A 25,627-nucleotide genomic window follows, 5' to 3' on the forward strand; every position below is an offset into this window, starting at 1 on the left:
AACACATGGAATTCACTGCCACAGGAAGTGGTGGCGGCTACAAGCATGGACGGCTTCAAAAGGGAATTAGATAAGCGTATGGAGCAGAGGTCCATCAGTGGCTATTAGCCACAAGCAATGTTCCCTCTAAGCTGTGGAGTCTTGTGAGCAAAAATTCAACTTTGTAAGCTACTGGCATTAAAACTGTGAGCGAGCGACTTGGCTACCACATAAATCGGTTTGCTCTGGAGCCCTCCTTCCTGAGCTAAGACAAAAATGTGTGAGCCGGAAGCTAAAAAACTGTGACCTAGCTCACACTAACTCAGCTTAGAGGGAACACTGGCCACAAGGTATAGATAGGGGCTCTGGGGCAAGTGATGCTCTGTCTTCTTGGTGCTTGGGGGGGGGCAACAGTTGGAGGGCTTCTAATGTCCTGGCCCCACTGCTGGACCTCCTGATGGCACTGGTATTTCTGAGCACTGTGGGATACAGAGTGTTGGACTGGATGGGCCTTTGGCCTGATCCAACATTGGTGTCTCCTATGTTCTTATGTTAATACCTGGCGAGGCAACATGCCGCGGGGACGTCTTCCTGATCTTCTTGGAATAGTCGCAGACCCACTGTTCGCAGCACTGGCCCGTCATCTTAATCTGTTTGGGATTGGGGCACCACATCAGAGGCGGCTTGGAGTCTCGGCAGAGGGGGATGCAGCCCACGGCCCCGTTGACGCAACTGCAGTTGTATTTGCAGTTGGGCTGGAAGGTCTCCCCGTTCTTGTACCTGACGCCATCAAGGAGGCAGCCCACCCCGACGAGCTCTGCAGGAGGAGCGAGAAGGGAGAGGAGGGGAAAGCCCATGAAAAGCAGGGAATGGGATGGCAAACGGCACCCGCGGGCTTTAAAAATGGAAGCTCAACCTGGTGGGCTCCGCGCTTCCAGAGCAAGACAGCCCACGCGCCCCATCAGTGATATCTCTGCCAGAATCTGGGTGCAAATGAAAGAGCGCATTAGCACATGTTGACTTGATCATTTATGTCCGATTAAATAACGAAGTTAAACTTCCATACAGTGACGCTGTTGTGTTACAGGCTTGCAAAGCCATACCTGTAAAAGAAGAAGAAGAAGAAGAAGAAGAAGAAGAAGAAGAAGAAGAAGAAGAAGAAGAAGAAGAAGAAGAAGAAGAAGAAGAGGAGGAGGAGGAGGAGGAGGGATTTATACCCCACCCTTCACTACCTGAAGGAGAGTGGAGAAGAAGAAGAAGAAGAAGAAGAAGAAGAAGAAGAGGAGGAGGAGGAGAGCTTCCCTCCCCCTCCCAAACTCTACCCTCCCCAGATCTGTCCCCCAAATTCCCAGGAATTACTCAAGTTGGAGTTGGCACCTGTTATGTATGGAATGGAATGTATATATGTACTGAGCTTGAGTCTGATGCAAGGTATTGTAAACCGACCTATCAGAACCTGGGAAGTTCTGGAGGGAAGCAAACTGATTGGTCTTTATGTACTAAATATGATTGGTTGTTATCTGACATGTGGGCGTGGCTGTTGCTCTGTTGTTTGTCTTGTTCTGGTTCTTCTGATTTCGTTTCAATAAAGCTGTTATCACTGTTCACCTGCTGCCTCGAGTCTCATATCTGACACCGCCCTTCACTCGGAGTCTCAGAGCGGCTTACAAACTCCTTCGCCTTCCCCTCCCCACGACAGGCACCCTGTGAGGTGGGCGGGGCTGAGAGAGCTCTGAGAGAAACTGCCCTTGAGAGAACAGCTCTTATCAGAACTACGGCTTGCCCAAGGTCATCCAGCCAGGTGCAAGTGGAGGAGTGGGGAATCAAACCCGGTTCTTCCAGATTAGAGTCCGCACACTTAACCACTACGCCAAAGAGTTAACACTAACAATCCATCTTGTTTTTTGAAGTGAATAATGTTAGTTTCATGAACCATATAGGCTTGCCAGACTCCAGGTGGGAGCTGGAGGTCTCCCAGAATTACAACCGATCTCCAGTCTACAAAGATCAGTTCCCCTGGAGAAAATGGCTACTTTGGAGGGTTTACTCTAAGGCAGGGGTGTCAAACATGTGGCCTGTGGGCCAGAACCAGCCCCTCCAGGGCTCTTATCCAGCCCATGAGTAAGTGGTCATTACAGAGGCTACGCATGTTGTCCCTGTATCCTGTCCCAGGGCTAATGAGTAATGGGCGGTGGAAGCGGGAGGGCGGGCATCAGGGAGACACTGTAAGGAAGTGCTGTAAGAGTGTTAATGCTTTAAGCATGTTTGTATTTTGAGGTAAAAAAAAACACCCCTCCCTGTTAATTGGGTTTGCTTGTGTTGTTATAAAGCTTATATCTCCTACCCCTGGCATTACATTATATGGCACACACGACCCAGCTCGACAAAGTGACATTTATGTCAGATCCGGACCTCGTAATAAATGAGTTAGACACCCCTGCTCTAAGGCGTTATATTCCACTGAGGCCCCTGTCCTACCCAAATCCCACCCTCCCCAGGCTCCACCCCCAAATCTCCTTCCCAACCCGGAGTTGGTAACCCTATACCACAGTGATAACATCCCTGCCCAGTGCAATGCTCCCAGCAAAGCTGGAATGTTTCTAATTATTTGCTTGTATTTATTTGTCCCACTGCATCAGGGCCAGTCTGGGGTAGTGGTGATGTCAGCCTGCAGTCTGGGAGGCCCGAGTTCGAATCCCTCCTCTGCCATGGAAGCTTGCTGGCTGACCTTGGACCGGTCACAAGCTCTCAGCTTAAGCTTATCTGGTGGGAGATAAAATGCAGAAGGGGGAAATATTGTATTCCCATTTGGGTCCCCATTGAGGAGAAAAGTGGGGTATAAATGAAGTAAGACACATCAGAGTGGGTCCTAGTCCTGTTTTCAGCTGGTGGAAGTTCCTTCTTTCAGCAGAATGGGCCGGGGGGGGGGGTTCCCCTCACTTACTGATTTCTCCCTACTGCAGTTTCCCACTTCACTCATCACACTCTTCATGGAGGTCCACCAATCCCCAGGGGCAAGATGGGGGGGGGGGTTTCAATAGCCTGCAGTTAGAGTTACCACCCCCTCCCACCCACTGGATGTGGGGGATGTCCCGCTTCCCACCACTGATCAGCTGGCCTGCAGAGTGACTTACCAGGAGCCAGGGGGGAGGCCCAGGCTACATCGCCGGTGACATCAGTTCCAGCATGTACTGGAAGTGAAGTCATCACATCGGTGATATCACAGTGACGCTCTGGTATTTGGGCCAAAACTCTATGGTAGAAGCCATTCCTACCATAGAGTTTTTGCTCAATTGCCAGAGTGTCATTTTGACATCACCGATGTGATGATGTCACTTCCGTTGCAGGTTGGAAATGACATTGGTGTGTCTCTGGTGAGGGAGGCTGGACCTCCCCCCTAATTCTCCCCCCCCCCACGATCCCTAACTGGTTGCCAGGAGGGACCTTGCAACCCTACAACAGTGGAAGGGGGAAGCAGGAAAGTACACTTCCGTGAGTGCTGCTTCACTCACCCTAGATGAAACCAACCCCATACACTCTTTAGTGGCTTAGAGCCAGTTTGGTGTAGTGGTTAAGAGCGGCAGACTCTAATCTGGGAGAACCGGGTTTGATTCCCCACTCCTCCACGTAAAGCCAGCTGGGTGACCTTCGGTCAGTCACAAGTTCTCTCAGGGCTGTTCTCCCAAGAGCAGTTCCCGAAAGAGCTCTCTCAGCCCCACCCACCTCCCAGGGTGTCTGTTGTGGGGAGGGGAAGGGAAAGGAGTTTGTAAGCCGCTCTAAGACTCCGAGTGAAGGGCGGGGTATAAATCCAATCTCTTCTTCTCTTTTTCTTCTTCTTTAAAGAACACCTTTTTTTGCCACAAAGTTTCTACTAAAGTTGTCAACCTTCAGGTGGGGTCTGAAGCTCACCTGGAAATTTCTTTCCTTTTTGGTATTTGTCTCTATGTGTGTGTGTGCGTGAGTGCATGCCTTGGAAGTCATGACTGACTCCTGGTGACCCCTAGTCGGGTTTGGACATTTCAGAGAGGTGGCTTGATATTCCCTGCCTCTGCGTCCCAGCCCTGATGTTCCTTGGAGGTCTCCCTTCCAAGTACTTGCCAGGGTCGGCCCTGCTTAGCCTTTGAGATCTGATGCGATCGGGCTTGCCTGAACTACCCAGGTCAGGGCAAGTTTGCCTGGAATTTCAACCGATCCCCCAAATGACAGAGAACAGTTCCCCCTGGAGAATACGGCTGCTTTGGCGGGCGGACTCAGTGGCGTCACCTCCCCAACTGCGATCGATCCCCTCCACAAACTTCGCCCTCCTTAGGCCCCACCCCCAAATCTCCAGGAATCCCCCAAGCAAGAATTGACAACCTCAGTTTCTAAAATGTTCACAATCGGCTCCACAGCCGGACTCCAACAGCCTCTGAACACTGCATTTTGATGATGTACAAAAATGGGATCCAGTTCCATACTTCCCCCTACTTGAGCACGCTGACCGTTTAAATTGGCAGAAGGATGGTTATCCTAGCAGGGTTTGGTTCTGAACTAACACAGGAGACAACTTCCCAGCACTGATATCCAGTTACAACCAGGTCTCTGCATTTGTAACACGCCTTGCCAGTGTTTTGCATGGCTTGGAATCAAACCCGAGTTCTCAATACACCGGTGGACCATTTTTGACACTCAGTGGGTAATTTACAGTGAAATCTGAAACAGTACAAGCTGTGCGGAGGAATTTTCTATATCAATGAGTAATAAAGCCATCCGTTTGAATTTAACTGTGCGAAGAAGACCATCGCTGTAAGAAAATATTCCGGCAGCAAGAAAGTTTTATCATTCCCTCCCCCCCAAAAAACCCCCACTATTTTAAAAGATACACGCAATTAGAGATGTTTTAGAATCTCAAGGATATTCAGAGTTTGAGTCCAGTGGCACATTTAAGACCAACAGAAGTGTGGATGCACAGGAAAGCTTATGCCCAAAATTAAACTCCTTGGTCTTAAAGAGCCAGTTTGATGTAGTAGTTAAGTGTGCGGCCTCTAATCTGGGAGAACCGGGTTTGATTCCCCACTCCTCCACTTGCACCTGCTGGATGATCTTGGGCAAGCCGTAGTTCTGGCACAGCTGTTCTTGAAAAAAAAAAGAACACTTTCTGTCAAGAGCTCTCTCAGCCCCACCTACCTCACAGGCAGTGTTCCCTCTAAGCTGAGTTAGTGTGAGCTAGCACACAGTTTATTAGCCTCCGGCTCTCCCATTTTTGTCTTAGCTCAGGAAGGAGGGCTCCAGAGCAAACTAATTCATGCAATAGGCAAATCGCTGGCTCACAACTTTAATGCCGGTAGCTCACCAAGTAGGATTTTTGCTCACAAGACTCCACAGCTTAGAGGGAACATTGCTCACAGGGTGTCTGTCGTGGGGAGGGGAAGGGAAAGGAGTTTGTAAGCCACTTTGAGACTCCCTTGGGTAGTGAAGGGCGGGGTATAGATTCAATCTCCTCCTTCTCCTTCTTCTTGCCACGGGACTCAAACTTTGTTTTATTGCTTCAGACCAACACGGCTACCCATCTAATTTAAGGATATTCAAAATGCTTTGACAATAAAACATTCAAACCTAAATCTAAGGATATTCAAAGTGTTTTGACAAGAAAGCATTCAAACACAGACCGTTTATTATCTGAAACCACTCTTATTACCCTGAACCGGCGGTTCTTCCAGCCAAGGAAAAGGAATTGCTGTTGTCCTGATCCAGGTTGGGCTAGTCACTCCCTCTCCACCTACCCTATCTTATAGGCAGGGGTCATTTAGTAGAAAAAGAGGTGTAGGAGCTCATTAGCACAACTCATTAGCATAACTTATTTGCATATGCCACACCCCCTGACATCACCGGAAGTGTGTCAGAAGGCAACACCCACCGCCCAGGCTCCACTGGACTGTTTTGGATTGCTAGCTGTGGGGGGGGGGAACGTGCAGATCTGTCCTCGCCATTACCCTCCCTCTTCTCCTGCCTCCTCCTGGCTGAATGAGGGCCGGAAGCGGGGGGGCTGGAAGCAGGGGGGCGGGGCTTCGTCATGTGCCCCGCCCCCGCACCTCACCCGGGGGAACTGCGATCCCCCGCGATCCCCCCCCGAAATGACCTCTGGCCCTCACAGAGGAGTGAGAGCTTGTACCTAAATAAAACTTGGTCTTAAAGGTGCCATTGGACTGTCTTGGACTGGGGGGCCGGGGGGAGCTCTACAACTTACCTGGCTGCTTCTTGCTCTGACTGAGGGCTGCTGGGAGCAGGGGGTGGGGCTTGTTGCATGTGCCTGCCCCCTGGGCTCTTTACTGCCAGAGCTCCGCTCCTGTGCGCTTCTGCAGGAAATGACCCTGCTTCTAGGGTTGTTGTTGTGAAAAAATGGAAGAGGGGGAGAACAATATGGTAAGCTGTTTTAAGTCCTTGCTGGGACGAGCAGCCATTGAGCCACCCCAAAGTTTCCTCTTCCCTGCTGCCCCAGAAAGATCCAAGTCAGCTGTAGGTGAAGGACCTCTGACTCCTGCCTTAGGTGGATCTGGGATGGGCAGCGGTGCCATGAAAGCAGGCAGGCGCCTCTTTCCAGGCCAACCCAGGATCCATCCAAGGAAGGATACCAAGGAAGCATCTCTGCAGCCCATCTAGGATGAATCCTAGGTGGGCATCGGCAAAGGAGGTGTGTAGGGTTGCCAGCTCTGGGTTGTGAAATTCCTGGAGATTCTTTGGGAGGGAGCCTGAGAGGGCGGAGTTTGGGTGAGGGGACATCAGTGGGGTATAAGAGCCAGTGTGGTGTGGTGGTTAACAGTGGCGGCCTCTAATCTGGAGAACCGAGTTTGATTCCCCCACTTCCCCACGTGAAGCCAGCTAAGTGACCTCAGGCAAGTCACAGCACTCTCAGCCTAAAAAGAAGCATCGCTCGCCACCTAGTGGTGCCAAAGAAGAGCTACAGCTTCGGCAGTCAAACTATCCCCTTGGGGACCTCCTGGCTGTTCCACACACAATGCCATACAATAATTTCAATTTTCAGTAGGGTGCGATGCCACAGAGTCCACCTTCCAGAGCAGCCATTTTCTCCAGGGGAACTGATGTCTCTCGTCTGGACATCAGCTGTGAAACTGGAGATTTCCAACCACTAACTGGAGAGGACAACTGGACACATATCCCCTTCTGTGTTGCCCAGGGTACACCAGTTTGGTGTAGTGGTTAAGTGTGCGGACTCTAATCTGGGAGAACCGGGTTTGATTCCCCACTCCTCCACTTGCACCTGCTGATGTGACCTTGGGTCAGTCACAAGCTCTGGCACAGCTGTCCTTGAAAAAGAGCAGTTTGTGTCAGAGTTCTCTCAGCCCCACCCACCTCACAGGGTGCCTGTTGTGGGGAGGGGAAGGGAAAGGAGTTTGTAAGCCGCTCTGAGACTCCAAGTGAAGGGCGGGGTATAAATCCAATCTCTTCTTCTCTTCTTCTTCTTCTTCTTCAAGGGGATGCAGAGGTGTTACCTTTGTACCCTGTCTGACAGGTCCCAGGGAAGAGGCAGCAGAGAAGATCCACCTGCCTTCATTTCCACCCCCCAGGTGGCCTGGAGTGGACTAGGACACTCCAAAACACTGGCCCAGATTAAACGAACAGAGTTATGAAAACACTACAACCCGGGTCATCCAGGTTACCTGCTCAAACAGTGGAAGGTTTCGTGGTACTGGAGAGAAGGCGAGGGTCTCTTCAAATTGGGTGTCCTTTGGTTAAAGAGCAGCTGCCCTGGAGCCCCCTAGCCTTGACCTGGATCACCCAGGCTTGCCTGATCTCACCAGAGGTCAGAAGCTAAGCAGGGTCGACCCTGTCTAGTATTTGGATGGGAGACCACCAAGGAAGTCCAGGGTTACAACACAGAATCAGGCAAATGGCAAAACCACCTCTGAACCTCTCTTGTTTTGGAAACCACACCAGGGGTCGCCATAAGTCAGCTGTGACTAGATGGCAAAACAAGACTCCCTAATTGATCCCCCCTCATAAGGAGGAGGAGGAGACTGGATTTATACCCTGCCTTTCACTACCCGAAGGAGTCTCAGAGCAGCTTACAATCTCCTTTCCCTTCCCCTCCCCACAAAGGACACCCTGGGAGGTAGAAGAAGAAGAAGAAGAAGAAGAAGAAGAAGAAGAAGAAGAAGAAGAAGAAGAAGAAGAAGAGATTGGATTTATACCCCACCCTTCACTACCCAAGGGAGTCTCAGAGCGGCTTACAATCTCGTTTCCCTTCCCCTCCCCGCAACGGACACCCTATGAGGTAAAAGAAGAAGAAGAAGAAGAGATTGGATTTATACCCTGCCCTTCACTACCCAAGGGAGTCTCAGAGCGGCTTACAAACTCCTTTCCCTTCCCCTCCCCACAACAGACACCTTGTGAGGTAAAAGAAGAAGAAGAGATTGGATTTATACCCCGCCTTTCACTACCCGAAGGAGTCTCAGAGCGGCTTACAAACTCCTTTCCCTTCCCCCTCCCCGCAACGGACACCCTGGGAGGTAGGTGGGGCTGAGAGAGCTCTCTGGAGAACTGCCCTTAAGAGAACAGCTCTGAAAGAACTTATGACTGACCCAAGGTCACACCAGCAGCTGCACATGGAGGAGTGGGGAATCAAACCCGGCTCTCCCAGATTAGAGTCCACGCACTTAACCACGACACCATAACTAGGATTGCCAGCTCTGGGTTGGGAAAATCCCTGGAGGTTTGGGGGATGGAGCCTGAAGAGCACAGGGTTTGGGGAGGGCAGGTACTTCAATGGGGTATAATGCCGTAGAGTCCACCTTCCAAAGCGGCCGTCTTCTCCTGGTGAACTGATGTCCATCCTCTGAAGATCAGTTGTAATCTCAGGAGATCTCCATCCACCACCTGGAGGTTGGCACCCCTACTCGTAAGAAATACAGCTCCTGAAATTCCGCAATCTGAAAATAATGCCCCAAATGCAATCCTAAAATGATAATGGCACTCCCGAAAATTCGGGATAACGATGGCACTCCCGAAAATTCGGGATAACGAAACCAGGGTCCTACCCAAAATCTGGACCTAAAATTATGACTTTTAGTGCACACCCCAAATGGGTATCTTTTAAGGAAGAAGCCTAAAGGCAGACGGGAGCTGACGAAATTCAGCGTCTAGGGCAAGAATATATGTACGTCACTTACGTGCACACACTCCTATTTCGTACCTAGGTCTGTCTCTGCTGTAGTCACAGTACAGGCCCCTGTGGAAGTCGCAGGTGTCGGCTTCGGTGCAGTTCTCGCCGAGCTGCTTCGCGCACATTTTGCAGCAGTCACAGCCGTCCGTGAGCAGGCTGACTCCCACCGGGCACGCAGGTGGCACCTTGGGGCACTCGCAGGGCCACTTACAGTACTGAGTCCGCGTGTAAGCCTCGGTCACGAAGGAAGTGGCGGGCGGCATCGTGGTGGAGTTCTGGGGAAAGGCCTTCAAGAGAGCAAAAACAAAGCAGGGGAAAGGCTATGAAGCGAGTACATAAGAACATAAGAACATAAGAGACGCCAATGTTGGATCAAGCCAAAGGCCCATCCAGTCCAACACTCTGTATCACACAGTGGCCAGAAATACCAGGTGCCATCAGGAGGTCCACCAGTGGGGCCAGGACATTAGAAGACCTCCCACTGTTGACCCCCCCCCAAGCACCAAGATGACAGAGCATCACTTGACCCAGAGTCCCTATCTATACCTTGTGGCTAATAGCCACTGATGAACTCCATTTCGCAGGTCTCACAAGGCCGCCTCCCCCAGAGATAAGTGATCCAGAAGAAATTTTCCACATCGACGTTCTTCATGGATCATCTCACAGGTATCCCCACCAAAACAAACGTTACAAGAGGACCAGTCCTCCAAATAAGAAGCTGAATGCCGATAGACACAGAGGTTTAAGATGCTGAGCTGCAGACCGGAAGGTCTGTAGGTTGGCCTTTCGAGACCCGAGTGCTGCATGACAGAGCGAGCTCCCATCTCTGGCCCCAGCTCCTGCCAACCTAGCAGTTCAAAAGTGAGAAATTACAAACAGATAAATAGGTACTGCTTTAGCGGGAAGGTAACAGCCTTCTGTGTGCCTCGGCGTTTAGTCATGCAAGCTACATGACCACAGAGAAGTCTTCGGACAGCGCTGGTTCTTCGGCTTGGAAACAGAGATGAGCACCATCCCCTAGAGTCGGATTCGACTGGCTTTCGAGCAAAGGAAACCTTTACCTTTACCTAAACATGATTCATAAAGTTTCATTCATCTCCAGTATGCTGGTCTCATAACAAGAACACGTGGAGTGGAGTCCATGTTGGGATTAGGGTTGCCAACTTTGGGTTGGAAATTTCCAGGAGATTTGAGGGCGGTGCCTGGGGAGGGGGAGGGAGCTCAGTGGGGAAGTGAAGCCAGAGATGTTGGAGTGAGTGACTAAGGATGCCTGGACTTTGGGGGGCGCTACATCATTCTACGTGTGTACAGGTGTTATCTCCTTGAATGGGATGCCTCTCTTTGTCTTAACCTGGGAGCTGCCCTCTGATGCCTCCTATCTCTCTCTTTGTCCTCTCACATCCTTCACATGGCCTTTCAATGAGACACATGTCTCTGCAGGTCTCTCCTGTAGATAACAATGCCCTCAGACTCCCCCACACATGATGCCAGACTAGCTGGCCATTGGTGATAGGGAAAGTACACTTTAGATTAAGCTCTCTCTCTTCTTTCGACTGCCACCTGAATGTGAACTATCTGAATGAATATAACTTTACCTGTTTTTGCATTATACTCCTTGGGAGATTTATTTACTGCACTCAGTATCATGCTTCTATGACGGGGCAAAACTCTATTAGCCAAATATCCTAATGATAGGATCCCCTCTCCAAAGCTGGTATTTCCTCCAGGGGGGCTGATCTGTGTAGTCTGGAGGTCAGTTGAAGACGCTGAACTGCAGGCTGCGGAAGGTCAGTAGTTCAGCAGTTCGAGACCCGAGTGTGCCGCAAGACGGAGTGAGCTCCCGTCTCTAGTTCCAGCTCCTGCCAACCTAGCAGTTCGAAAGCAAGACATTGCAAGTAGATAAATAGGTACCACTTCGGTGAGAAGGGAACAGCGTTCCGTGCGCCTTGGTGTTTAGTCAATGCCGGCCACATGACCACGGAAACGTCTTCAGACAGCGCTGGCTCTTCGGCTTTGAAACGGAGATGAGCACCGCAACCCTAGAGTCGGACTCGACTGGCTTTCGAGCAAGGGAACCTTTACCTTTACTACCTGGTCTGGATTTCCCCAGGAATCACCAGCAAAAGCCAGAGTGACCCTTGTTATCACCCCCCCCATTCAGAGATATACTGCTTCTGAACATGAAGGCTCCATTTAGCGATCATGACCAGTGTTCCCTCTAAGCTGAGGTGGTGTGAGCTAGCTCACAGGTTTTTAGCCTCCAGCTCACACATTTTTTTTTGTCTTAGCTCAGGAAGGAGGGCTCCAGAGCAGACTAATTTACACAGTAGCCAAATCGCTCGCTCACAATTTTGATACCAGTAGCTCACAAAGTAGAATTTTTTGCTCACAAGACTCCACAGCTTAGAGGGAGTATCGAACATGACTAATATCTACTGACAGACGGAAGGGGATTGATCTGTTAATCTCACCACTCATCCCCTTTTAGCATGAACCTGTTGTGGGGTTGCCAACTCTGAGCTGGGAAATACCCGGAGGTTTTGGGGGGTGGACCCTCAAGAGGGTGAGGTTTGGGGAGAGGAAGGACCTCAGTAGGGTATAAGGCCACTGAGTCCACCTTCCAAAGCGGCTATTTTCTCCAGGGGAACTGATCTCTGTCACCTGGAGATCAGTAGTTATAGTGGGAGATCATAGAATCATAGAATGTTAGAGTTGGAAGGGACCTTGCAGGTCATCTAGTCCAGCCCCCTGCACTCTGCAGGAGCATAGTCGAAAGAGAGCCCTACAACACACCCGAAAGATGGCCGTCCAGCCTCCGCTTGAAAATGGAGATCTTGAAAACGGAGATCTCCAGCCCCTATCTGGAGGATGGCAACCCTAACCGGTTGCTTGCTGGTCCAAAATAAGGGTAATGATGACCTTAGGATGTAAAGAATAAGCTAGCTTGGGGAGGGTCACATTTCATCTGAGCCTTAAACTTCGGCATTTATTCGGTGCTAGCGGTTGTTTCGGTCCAGTCTCCTGAGACTTACATTGATCCCCATGATTTTTGTCCCCTTTTCAGTCTTTCTCCTCCTTAGAAGGCTCAGGTTATAATGCCAAAATTACCATACAAGACTCAATTGCATGCGAGGAGCGGAGTTAATCGCTTTCTTTTCATACTGAGTATAAAGGATGTCTCAGCCTCATTTCATCGGAGGCAAAGGTTCCCAGCGCCCCAGTGACGGAATCCTTCGATTCCTTTTGTCGATGGCATTTAAAAGCAATTTACTGTACTGAGTAGGGCTCTTTCCTGTGCTTTTCTTTTGGTCCTTTGAAGATGGGAAGCCATCCTTGGGTCAGGTGGGAGGCTAATTTGCTATTGAGCTCCAATCTTTTTGAATACTTAGCATTGCTTTGGCTCCTTCTTTTCGTTTGTTTAAAGAAAAGGAGAAAATAATCTCATGCTTCCCCCAAAGGAGCTCGGGTTGATTTGAGGATTTAAAAAAAGAACTGCGTGCCTTCATGTGCAATGGCCTGGTGTGGTAGAGGCAATGCTGAGAGATCACGTCCTGCTCCAGACTAGCTGTGGCTGAGAACTGGTACCCAGGAGTGCATTTCTGTGCAAAGTTTCTCCATTCTAAGCCTAATGATTTCAATGGATGTACACATGAACACATGAAGGTGCCTTTTACTGATTCAGACCCTTGGTCCATCGAGGAAGAGGAGAAGAGATTGGATTTATACCCCCGCCCTTCGGGTATGAAGGAGTCTCAGAGTGGCTGTCATGATCTGGGCTGTGCTACCAGAGGCCTACTAGGTGGCACCCCACCTGAGTCGTGACAGTGGCTTACAAACTCCTTTCCCCCCCCTCCCCACAACAGACACCCTGTGAGGTAGGTGGGGCTCAGAGAGCTCTCTCGAGAACTTATGACTGAGCTCTGAGAGAACTTATGACTGACCCAAAGTCACACCAGCAGCTGCATGTGGAGGAGTGGAGGAATCAAACCCAGTTCTCCCAGATTAGAGTCTGCTCTCTTAACTGATACACCTAACTACTCAGTCTACTCAGACTGGCTGTGGTCTCAGATGGAGGTCTTTCACTGCACCTGCTGTCTTGTCCTTTTAGCTGGAGATGCCTGGTATTGACCTTGGGACCTTCTGCATGCCACGCATGAGGGGGTGGGTACATGGGGGGTACTACTGGCAAATAGTGCTATGTCACTGGCACTGGCTGGTAACCCTAGGCAAAATATTAGTGCCTGGATGTTTCCCAGAGGGCAAGTAGTAGGTCTACGGGGTCATTTTAGGCCAGGAAGTCATTGTACATGAAGCTAAACCCACATCCTCTCACACTGTAGTCCCTATCCAAACCAAACTCCTCCAAATCTTGCATTCAAAGAAAAAGTGCTGGGTTCCGTTCATGAAACTTGTGGTGTCTCTGGTTTGGTCTTAAGGATGAGCTTCTGTTGACCGTCTCAGTGGAAAACCTGGGAGACCTGCGACTCTCTGGGATTGCCGGCATCCTCAATATGTAATACAATAATCAATGCATGGAGATTCTGTCATGATACTAACCCAGATGGGGAAGGTCTGGATACGGCTGGGGGGGCTGTCCTGCAGCATCGGCGCACCAGACAGGCACCCAGGGCACCGCAGGACAGCCCCTTTGGAACCACCAAATGCCCCCAATCTGCCAAGACAGTCAGCAGCTGCACCACCATGTGCAGGTGCTGATCCAACAGGGAGAGCTATCACCCCCACCATGGAGGCAGAACTCCACCAGGTGCCACACCCCCCAGCAGAAGCCAGCCCGCAGAAGCAAGCATATAGCCAGCATCCTGGTCGTCCCGTGTGCGCCTATCAAGGAGGTGCCCCTAGCGACAAAGGACCGAGTGGGGGTAGCGCTCAAAAGCGCCAGGAACTCACCCAACCACTCTGCTGTCCCTGGTCACCTTTAATAAAGCTTGCCCAGTGGGCGAAATCCTGGTGTTGGTGTCTGGAAGGACAGTGCGGCTGGAGGGGGCGTGGGAGTGAAAGGAACCTTGAGGACACACCAGGGGCGGGGGCCTTGTCCTTGCAATAATGCCAACACAGCAGCAGATGCAGATGGATGCTCTGTTACCCAGTGCCCAGTCCTTTTAAAGAGTTATTTAACTCATCTGAGTTATTTATTCCGTTAGGGAATTCATATGTTTCCTCTCCAGAGGCCTGCTTGAGGCAGTTTTACAACCCGGTACAACAAACCCAGCACTGTATAAACAACCCATCAAAAAAAAAGGTGCAAACTCTGCTCTCCCAGGGCTCCACCAGCCAAATCTCCAGGAGTTTCTCAGGCCAGTGTTAGCAATAGTCTTGCCAGCTCCGGATTGGAGAGTTGGGGGGTGAAGTCTGAGGAGGGTGGCATTTGGAGACGGGAAGGACCTCTGCGAGGTAGAATGCCATAGAGTCCATCTCCAAAGTGGCCATTTTCTCCAGGGAAACTAATCTCTGTCACCAGGGGATCGGTTGTAATCCTGGTCTGACATGCACAGCTGTAGCAGGTGATGTTGTTCTGGACAGGGGAATAAAGTGATGAGGAACGCTTTGCAAGCTGGATTTGTGCAAGTTAGACCGTCAAAAACACAGGAACCACGCTTGATTCCCCCCCCCCGCCCCCATTGGCTTATTTGCAGAAAGTCAGACGTTTCTAGGAGGCCTTTCCCTTTTCTTGTGGCGCCACCTAGTGGTACAAAATTATCCCAGGTGCAGCCTCTGTTGCAGTCCATTGAGGATTCTGTATCCCATTTTGCATAGAGATGGTGAAAGCAATCACAGGGCGATTCTGTATCTAGCATTCACTCCACATTTTCTCAACTGGGAGGAAAAAGAGCCCGCTCAAAACCACATTCAAATACCCCGGGCCAGGGCTGTAATGACTGCAAAGTCAGCCCTGAATGGCCATAAAACAGCCATAAATCTATGCAGAAGGTACCATAAAACCCGATGATCAAAGGAAGCAAAAGCATCATGGAGTGCGGTAAAGGTAAAGGTTCCCTTGCTCGAAAGCCAGTCGAATCCGACTCTAGGGTTGCGGTGCTCATCTCCGTTTCCAAGCCGAAGAGCCAGCGCTGTCTGAAGATGTTTCCGTGGTCATGTGGCCGGCATGACTAAGCACCAAGGCGCACGGAACGCTGTTACCTTCCCACTGAAGTGGTACCTATTTATCTACTTGCAATTTCTTGTTTTCGAACTGCTAGGTTGGCAGGAGCTGGAACTAGAGATGGGAGCTCACTCCGTCATGTGGCAGCCAGGTCTTGAACTGCTGAACTACTGACCTTCCACAGCCTGCAGTTCAGCATCTTAACCACTTGAGCCACCGCAGCTCCATGGAGTGCGGAGGCTACCATAAAACCTGATGATGAAAGGAAGTGACAGCAGCATGCAATGCAGAAGGGAATTTCTGTTCCAACGTGGGTTTCATAAAATAATGGAGGGAAAAGCCAATACAGAATCTGCCTCAGGCTGAGGACTTTCACATCATCTACCACCTTATTCTTTTGACCAGAGATGCTGGGGATTGACCCTGGGACCTTCTGTGTCGAAAGCCAATGTGAGCCGTGGTCCCACTGGACATTTGCTGTATCTTCCCATAGGAACAGAACATTTGTTAAAAGCCCCGATAGTGATTAAAGCAATAGTATTCCCCAAAGCACCCCACCCCATTCTACAACATGGTCATGTTTGCGGATAGCTGCCCTGCCTACCAAATAGGGTTACCAACATACAGGTCCGGCCTGGAGACCTGCAGAGCCAGTCTCCAGGCCACAGTTCCCCAGTTTGGTGTAGTGGTTACGTGCACAGACTCTAATTTGGGAGAACTGGGTTTGATTCCCCACTCCTCCACTTGCACCTGCTGGATGACCTTGGGCAAGCCATAGTTCTGTCAGAGCTGTCCTTGAAAGGGCAGTTCTTGAAAGAGCTCTCTCAGCCCCACCTACCTCACAGGGCGTCTGTTGTGGGGAGGAAAAGGGAAAGGAGGTGGTAAACCCCTCCCCTGTTGGGTGTGGCCTATTATGCTAATGGGTTCCTGCTGGGCGTGACCAACTTGGGAGCCAGCCGGAACTCCGTTCCTGTGCGTTCCTGCCCAAAAATAGCCCCGGAGCTCAGGAAGGGATGGCTCCAGAGCAAACTGATTTATGCAGCAGCCAAATTGCTCGCTCACAACTTTCATGCCAGTAGGTCAGAGAGTAGAATTTTTGCTCACAAGACTCCACAGCTTAGAGGGAGCTTGGGCTAGACTGAGCGGTCAAGTCTTCCCTTGGCACAATAGAACATTTCATAACGACGCACGAGAAACCCTGCCGTTTATGGATCGCCCCTCCAGGGATTGTTATTTTTAATGTGAAAGGGAAGATTGATTTCCAGTTGCCTCATGTAGCCAAGACATTTGTGGTAAGCCAGCAACCGAGTCTTAGAGGCACAGATTCCCACATATATCCAATTAAAAAGAGAAACGGAGCACCACAAATCTCCCGTTCCTTGCCAGCATCATGCTTGGATTGGCACCCGTTCCACCACCTCAGCATTCTTGCGCATTTTCCCAGAAGAGTCCTAGAATTCTCCCCCATCCAGTTCGTTCAAGCGGCAAGAATTCTCCGTGAGAAGAGCAAGAGAGAGGGAGACTCCGTTTGGGGTTGCTTGGGTTGGATTGAAGTGAGATGCCAGCAAGCCAAACACCCACGTGCACTCACCATGGGGGAGGGTCGCCACTTGCCAACCTTCAGGTGGGTTATAGAAGACAAGAAAAAGAAAAGAAAGCTATGGAATCATGGAACCATAGAGTGGGAAGGGGGCATAGAGACCATCTAGTCCAACCCCCTGCCCAATGCAGGACCAGCCTAAAGCATCTCTGACCAATATCCGTCCAGCCTATTCTTGAAAGCTGCCAGTGAAGGGGAGCTCACCACCTCCCTAGGCAGCTGATTCCACCTTTGAACCACTCTGACCCTGAAAAAGTGTTTCCTAACATCCAGCTGATACCTTTCTGCATGGGATTTAAACCCGCTGCTTTCGGTCCTCTCCTCTGCTGCCAACTGGAACAGCTCCTTGCCCTCCTCCAAATGACAGCTTTCCAAATATTTAAAGAGAGCAATCATGCCCCCCCTCAATCTCCTCTCCTCCAGACTAAACATCCCCAAGGCCCTTAGCCTTTCCTCGTAGGGCTCAGTCTCCAGACCCCTGATCATCCGTGTACAGAACTATCTTGCAACGAATGAACTTATATATGAAAAATCTAAGTATGTTTCATCGTGTTGAATATAAATATGATAAAGAAATAGCAAAGGTTCTTATACGAATAAAATGAATTAAACATCAAAAGTGTCCCCATTCCATTATAGAAAACACAAAGAAATTCTACAGTAGAAAAAAACCTTTCCATAAGGTATGACATACTCTCCAAGACTGTATTGTGCTTCATCACCCTAATATTGGTCCTTTCCGCATTTGCCTGCCACTCCGGATTTTCTCAGTGTTCGAGGCAATCTCCCCCCCCCGTTGATTTATAATTTTTTCAAATTATATACAGCCTTTAATGTGTATGCATTTATATTTTTGTGAGTCATTATTTCACATGGTATTATTCAACCATACATATAGTTTTCCCCATCTTTTCTCATATATCTCCTGATCTTTTCCTTGTAATATTAAACTTTATCTATCCATTTCTGCCAACATTAACAGTTTTTCTATTCATTCCTCTCTCGAGGGTAATACATCTGATTTCCAACATTTTGCTAACATTATTCTTGCCGCTGTAAAGATATACGTTATTATGTATGTATTTTCCTTATTGCATTGCTCTGGAAATATATTCAATAAACACACTTCTGGTATAAACGGTATTCCTAGTCCTGTTATTTCTTTCACCATATTAAATATTTTGCACCAAAACTTTTGTATTTTTTTCACACCTCTACCATATATGAGTTGAGGCAATCTAAGGTCATGGAAAAACAACATCCAAATAACCGGGGGCAACAGCAGGCTGAAACCGGGCTGACCACTGAAGGGAGGTCATGGGATGCAGAATGCGGGGAAAACCCGGACTACAAAGAAGGTTGAACTCAATTTTAGTGCAGAATTGGGGGGGGGGGGGAAACCTGGATTAAAAAGAAGGTCAAATTTGATTTTAGTGCATGACTGGCAGTGAAGCGGAAAAACTAAGAGAAGAGATGGATTTGGCCTATAGAGCCTATTCCATCTTTACAAAGAAAAATAATCTGCCAGCAGAAGCGGTCGTGAAATTTGCTAAACAATGCATCAGAGATCAAATTTTAAAAGCAACATCATCAACACCTTTGAAAATCGGAGAACAGACCATAAGGATTTTGAAAGATGTTCCATTTGAAATTCGCATGAAAAGAAAGGAATATAAAGGGTTGACCACATTCTTGCAAAATCATCAAATTAATTACAGATGGTTGATTCCAGAAGGACTTGTCTTTAAATTTAAAGACAAGAGAGAAAAGATAGACTCCATTTTCAAAGCTCAAGACTTTTTGAAGAGGCACGCCAGCCTAGAGGAAGAAGCAGAACTCGCTAAGTGGATGGCGGTCAGCAGCGAGGAAGGCAGCAGCTCAGAGGGAAAGTCAAAGAATCGGAAGATGGAGGAGCAGCAAAAGGTTCAACTTACAACTTGAGTGATAAAAAAGGGAAGCACCCCAACGCCTGAGGATTTGTTCGGAAAGCGCAATAAGACCAAAAGGACATTACTAACATATCTAATGTCTTTATTTTTTACAGGTAAAGATGAAAGTGGATCGTTTAATCGTAGAAGAAGCCACAGACTTTGTGAAATACTAACAAAAGACTAATATACTAATTCAAACATCACTCACTACTTTTCTTAATCCCTCTATATACCCTTCCTGTTTTTCTGAAATTTAAAAGCAATAAAATTCTCTCCTTTTTAGGAGAGTTAATAAAAAAAATTGATTTTAGTGCAGAATTGTTTGGAGGATACTGCGGTGAACATGGATTTTGAAAGGAGAGTGCAGAAAGGGCCGCAGTTGGGATGGAGTGAACTCTCTTACTGCAGAAGGATACAGTCTTGGAGAGTATGATAAAATATACTTAGCCTTTTCATATTTAAGTTTATTCATTGTAACAGAGCTCTGTACATGGCATAGCTTTCTTTTCTTTTTCGTTTCTTCTCAAACCTTCAGGTGGGGCCCGGAGATCTCCCGGAATTGTGACTGTTCTCAGACGAACACATGAAGCTGCCCGATACTGAATTAGAAGATCGGACCATCAAGGTCAGTATCATCTGCTCAGGGTCTCAGGCAGGGAGGTCTTTCCCACCACCTCCTACCTGATCCTTCTTACCTGGAGATGCCGGGGATTGAACCTGGGACCTTCTGCAGGCCAAGCAGAGGCTCTGCCTCTGAGCCACGGCCCCTCCCCACTTCAGACTCCAGAGATCAGTTCCCCTGGAGGAAATGGCATCTTTTTAAAAAATATATATGTTTTTTATTTGTTTTAAAACCATCATTAACAACACTGTACATCAAAAGCATTAAACAAGCAACACAACAAGAGATAAGGATCAAGTGGCATCAAAAGCCTATTAAAGGTAAAGGCTTCCCTTGCTCCAAAGCCAGTCGAATCCCACTCTAGGGTTGCAGTGCTCATCTCCGTTTCCAAGCCGAAGAGCCAGCACTGTCCGAAGACGTTTCTGTGGTCATGTGGCCGGCATGACTAAACACCAAGTCGCACGGAACGCTGTTCCCTTCCCACCGAAGTGGTACCTATTTATCTACGTACTTGCAATTTCTTGCTTTCGAACTGCTAGGTTGGCAGGAGCTGGAACTAGAGACGGGAGCTCACTCCGTCATGCGGCACCCGGGTCTCAAACTGCTGAACTACTGACCTTCAGTTCAGCGTCTTAACCACTTGAGCCACCGCAGCTCCTCAAAAGCCTATTATGTAACAGTAAAAACTATTTTAACTATTTGAACATTTATCAACCAACGAGAAGGGGTAAGAAGTGCTGGTAATTATGTTACCTCTGTCAAAAAGGCAAGTGTGAGGACTACATTAGATCTGGATCTTAGATGTAAAAGATTTTTGTATGTATCTCAGTGTGCACAATAGAGAGCTAGAAGAAAAGCCAAGAAGAGTAAGTTGTGTTAGTGGGAAGAAGTTCAGCTTCTGTCATGTACTGCAGCCATGGAAACCACGTGCGTACAAACCAGAGAAGTTCATGGTGGCATCTTCAGAGACTGGAATCTATAGAGTAACACCCTCCTAAGGCCCCTCCTTAGGAGGGTATTACTTAGAGAGCCAGTTTGGTGTAGTGGTTAAGTGCACGGACTCTAATCTGGGAGAACCGGGTTTGATTCCCCACTCCTCCACTTGCACCTGCAGGATGACCTTGTGCAAGCTGTAGTTCTGATAAGAGCTGTTCTTGAAAAAGAGCCGTTTCTGTCAAGAGCTCTCTCAGCCCCGCCTACCTCACAGGGTGTCTGTGGTGGGGAGGGGAAGGGAAAGGAGTTTGTAAGCTGCTCTGAGACTCCAAGTGAAGGGCAGGGTATAAATCCAATCTCTTCTTCTTCTTTTTCTTCTTCTTCTTCTTCTCCCTTCCCCAAACCCTGCCCTCCACCCCCAAATCTCCAGGGTTGGGACACCTTAAGGTTGCTACAAAGAAGCAGAGGAGTTGACCAAGAGAAATTTTTCTCCCTTTCTCAAAATTCTAGAACTTGAGGACATCCAGTGAAGCTGATGGGCAGTAGGTTCAGGGCGGACCAAAGGAAATGCCACTTTACATAGAGAGTGATTAAAAACATGCAATTCGCTGCCAGAGGATGTAGTGATGGCCACAGGAATAGACAGCTTAGAAGGGGGATTAGATAGATTCATGGAGGATAAGGCTATCAATGGCTACTAGCCATGGTGGCTGAGGGGCACCTCTACACTGAGAGGCACTAAGCCTCTGAATCCCAGAGCCAGGAGGCCGCGTCAGGGGAAGGCCTTGGCCTCTCTATGCCCTGTTGTTGGCCCTCCAGATGAACTGGCTGGCCACTGTCTGAGACAGGATGCTGGACTGGATGGACCACTGGTCTGACCCAGCAGGGCTACCCTCTGAAGCTCTCTTTTTTAGGGATGGGATATAAACAGCAAGAAAACGGTAATGGTGCTGCTGGTGCTGCAGGATAGGACCCCCAAGGGAGTCCTGATTCACTGACTGAAAGTTTGTTGACAACAGCAGCAGCAATGTGTTTGAGAAGCCACCAAGGACTTTGAGTGCCTACAGATGGAGCATCTAAAGATCTTCCAGGGAAATGGAACTCATTAGAAAAATTGAATTATTTGCATGTTCCCTTGGGAATTCGTGGCATGCCGACACATCCCTCTGCAAACCACAATGCTATAATGCTCAGCCACATCATGTCAAAAGCATACCAGGACCCTTCCATCTGCTCCAAGTGTCTGTGTTTATCCGGGACAGTAAAAAAACTGTTGAATTTAATTGTGTTTCATTTGTAAACATCACAAATCGAGCTGGGGTAATCTCCAACAAACACCCTGTGTCCAGGTTAAGGCTGAGATCTCAGAACGCTATTCCAAGTGAGCTAATAACAGCACCGGAACAGGAGTAACGTAAATATGCATCCAACATGAAGCACATTTAAGTCATCAAGGTCAATGACCTATCACCAGACACTCTCGTTGATTTCAATCGGCTATTGCTATGCACTTTTAAATTAAGTGTATATTTAAGTTTTATGCACTTTTAAGTTCCATTTATTTCAATGGGCATGTTAAACACAAGCATACTGTTAACTGTTGAATTTTAAAAGGGCTGAAAGGCTGGACAAACCTTTGTCAGGGATGCCCTAGGCTAATCCTACATTGAGCAGGGTGTGGACTAGATGGCCCGTGGGACCCTTTCGGACTCTGTGATTCTATGATTCTATGATTCTCGTTGAAATCAATTAGCACATGTGGCAATTAGTCCTTGAAATGAAGAGGACTTAAACACAACTGAATTTGCCTCATTTGTGCATAAAGATAACCAACAATCATAGCAACCGGAATCGGACCCAAAATCTTGCTTAAACATGTTCCCCCACCTCTTAAAATCCTACAGTCAGAATCTGGCAGAGCCTTTAGGAAAGGAGTCGCACAACTAAAACAGAACACCCACAAAAGATACTTCTTGAAAAGGATGAAATTTGGAATCGGTTCACAGCTTGCCCCAGACAGTGATTCCTCTTTGGGTGTTGGAAGACAGAGCATGCCTTGCACTCATGTTCGGTGCATTGCACATGCAATAGGGTCACACGAAGCTGCCATGCTAAGGCAGGCTAAAGGTAAATGTCTCCCTTGCTCGAAAGCCAGTCGAATCCAACTCTAGGGTTGTGGTGCTCATCTCCGTTTCCAAGCCGAAGAGCCAGCGCTGTCCGAAGACGTTTCCGTGGTCATGTGGCCGGCATGGCTAAACACCAAGGTGCACGGAACGCTGTTACCTTCCCACCAAAGCGGTACCTATTTATCTACTTGCAATTTCTTGCTTTCGAACTGCTAGGTTGGCATGAGCTGGAACTAGAGACGGGAGCTCACTCCATCATGCTGCACCCGGGTCTCGAACTGCTGAACGACTGACCTTCCACAGCCTGCAGTTCAGTGTCTTAACCATTTGAGCCACCGCAGCTCCAAGGCAGGCTACTGGAACGTTAAATCCGATACTGGCTATTCCATGGCAGTATAAGGTCTCCACTGCATCCGTCTCAGTTCTGGTACCCAAGAGCTTTTCAGAGCTAGAGACAGGAAGGAGCATGTCTGGATTCTTCCACATGTGAGTCATACGCTCTGCCACTGAGCCAAGGATCCTTACCAGATGCCTACATGTCTATACACTCAAATGATGTGGCTTATGTGGGATGAACTGGCCTTTTCCCAAAGCACCCATCTCATGTGTTAGGGGGTGCGGCTAGAGGGAGTATGCCTATCCTTGGAAAACCAACAACCAACAGTACAGCACACAGCAAGAAATAGCAAAGAACAACAGAAAACAACTGTGAGCTGAATTACCCGCAAAAATACATATCCAAAAGGAGACTTCAACAAAGTGAAATGCACACGTAATCAAGAATGAATCTATACATATAATCCATCATAGGAAAATACAGAAGCCCACAGGATCCATGAAAGGAAAATACAAAGTCCAGAGTAGATACCCAACACTTTTCCTAGGTAGTATGCAGGGTTTCAGACTTCTGGTCCTCCCTCAAGAACATAGAACAACATTAGGAAGTCTCATTCCAATTTCTTTACAGGACAATACTGTTCAGTTTCTTTATGGGCCAGGTCTCCTAAGCTTCAGTGAGGACCTCTCAAGGCTGCTTCTCTGGAACGGGACCAAACATGTTGTATTTTCCTATGATGGATCATATGTATAGATTCATTCTTGATTACATGTGCATTTCACTTTGTTGAAGTGTCCTTTTGGATATATATTTTTGCAGGTAATTGAGCTCACCGTTGTTTTCTGTTGTTCTTTGCTATCCTTGGACGACAGCATAGCACCTAGAGGGTGAGAAGTTGATCCAAGTTGATCCATAGCCTCTCCTATGGGGACAGATGCTGTAGACTTTTTTTGTTTGTGTGGTCTGTTGCTGATGTACTAGATTGGGCCAGTGGAAGCAACTCAGCTGTCTATCCAAAGAACATTGTTTGTTCTTCTTTGAGGGGGGGGGGGTATGGTGCCAGAGTAAATCTTTTCAGGCATTAAAGGTAAAGGTAAAGGTTCCCTTGCTCGAAAGCCAGTCGAATCCGACTCTAGGGTTGTGGTGCTCATCTCCGTTTCAAAGCCGAAGAGCCAGCGCTGTCCGAAGACGTTTCCATGGTCATGTGGCCGGCATGACTAAACACTAAGGCGCATGGAACGCTGTTACCTTCCCACCGAAGTGGTGCCTATTGATCTCCTTGCAATTTCTTGCTTTCGAACTGCTAGGTTGGCGGGAGTTTCAGGCATTACAGCCATGCATACCATGAACCTACTAACAGCACATAATGGAAGCAAGCACCACCCATGCTCTTACATGAATCATAGAATCACAGAGTCGGAGGGGGCCCTACTGGTCACTTAGTCCAAACACCCCCTGCTCAGTGCAGGATCAGCCTAGAGCATCCCTGACAAGGGTTTGTCCAGCCGCTGCTCAAAGACTGCCAGGGAGGGGGAGCTCCCCACCTCCCTAGGCAGCTGATTTCACTGCTGAACAACTCTGACTGTAAGTTTTTCCTAATATCCAGCCCAGGGCCGGGCCCAGCTTATCTTGCACCCTAGGCAAGGATCCCTTCTAGTGCCCACCCCCCGTGCACCCACCAACAGCCAAGTTGACAACCAGAGGGCGTGAGGAGAGTCACCAGGCGCCTGGAGAAGAGGCTGACCGGCAGGGTGCTCACAAGCCGTCGCTCCCCTGGCCCTGCTGCTGCTCCTACTCCTGCTGCAGCTGCCAGTCCCCGGCCGCGAGGAAGAGGAGGAGGAGAAGTGCTTTGCTGGGAAGCCGAGGGGGCAGGAAGGGAGAAGTTAGCCGGCCAAAGAGGCGGCGGCAGCGGCAGCCACCCAGTCAGGGAGATGCAGGGCTTTTGGCGGGGGGGGGGCTTTTGGCGGGGGGGCAGGTGCAGTTTGGCGCCCCTAAGGGCCAGCGCGCTCTAGGCGAACACCTAGTTCGCTTAGTGAGCGAGCCGGCCCTGATCCAGCCGGTACCTTCCTGCCCCTAATTTAAACCCATGATTGCAAGTCTTCTCCTCTGCTGCCCACAGGAACACCTCCCTGCCCTCCTCCAAGTGACAGCCCTTCAGAGACTTAAAGAGAGCCGTCATGTCCCCCCTCAACCTCCTCTTCTCCAGACTGAACATCCCCAAGTCCCTCGGCCTTTCCTCGTAGGGCTTGGTCTCCAGGCCCCCTGCACCCACTCTAAGCTGCCTTATACTGAATCAGATCATCGATCTATCAAGGTCAGCACTGTCTACTCAAACTGGCAGTAGCTCTCCAAGGTCTCGGGTACAGTTCTTTTGCACCACTTTCTACTTGGTCCTTTCAGCTGGAGATGCTTGGGATTGAACCTCGGACCTTCTGCATGCAATGCCGTTGCTCTTCCACTGAGCCACAGCCCCTCCCCAAATACACACGCTCACCACGAAAATGAGCAATACAAGTATTTACTACGTGCATACTTCCTAACTGACCAATCGGTTCTTCACAATGTTTTACCAGTGAACCATGGCCCCTCCCCAAGACTATACTATACCTGATACTATTAAAAACTCTGTACGCCATGTGAGGTCCAGTTGGTCCCATAATCAATTGATGTTAGGAACGATCTGTCCCTCGACCAGGACCCCAAAATCTTTGCTGTACTAATGTACACAGAAGATTCATCATTTGGGTTCAAATATGAACCAATCATTGAAGACGGGTCTCACCATTAGATCTTGAAAGGGAAAGGTGTTCCCTGCTGA

The 25,627-nt window shown here is 48.9% G+C and overlaps 1 protein-coding gene across 1 annotated transcript in view; it reads right to left on the reverse strand.

Moving 5' to 3' along the window:
- WISP1 (WNT1 inducible signaling pathway protein 1) overlaps positions 1-25,627 on the reverse strand; it is a 62,295-nt gene that overhangs the window by 10,644 nt on the left and 26,024 nt on the right. Inside the window, exons 2-3 of the mRNA XM_015429814.1 lie at positions 9,147-9,426; positions 539-796 (exon numbers count right to left, since the gene is read on the reverse strand). Coding sequence (XP_015285300.1) covers positions 539-796; positions 9,147-9,426 — 538 coding nt within the window. The remainder of the gene's footprint in view (positions 1-538; positions 797-9,146; positions 9,427-25,627) is intronic.

This window comes from Gekko japonicus, unplaced genomic scaffold (assembly GCF_001447785.1).
Source record: "Gekko japonicus isolate JY-2015 unplaced genomic scaffold, Gekko_japonicus_V1.1 scaffold1135, whole genome shotgun sequence".
NCBI classification, from domain to species: Eukaryota; Metazoa; Chordata; class Lepidosauria; order Squamata; family Gekkonidae; genus Gekko; species Gekko japonicus.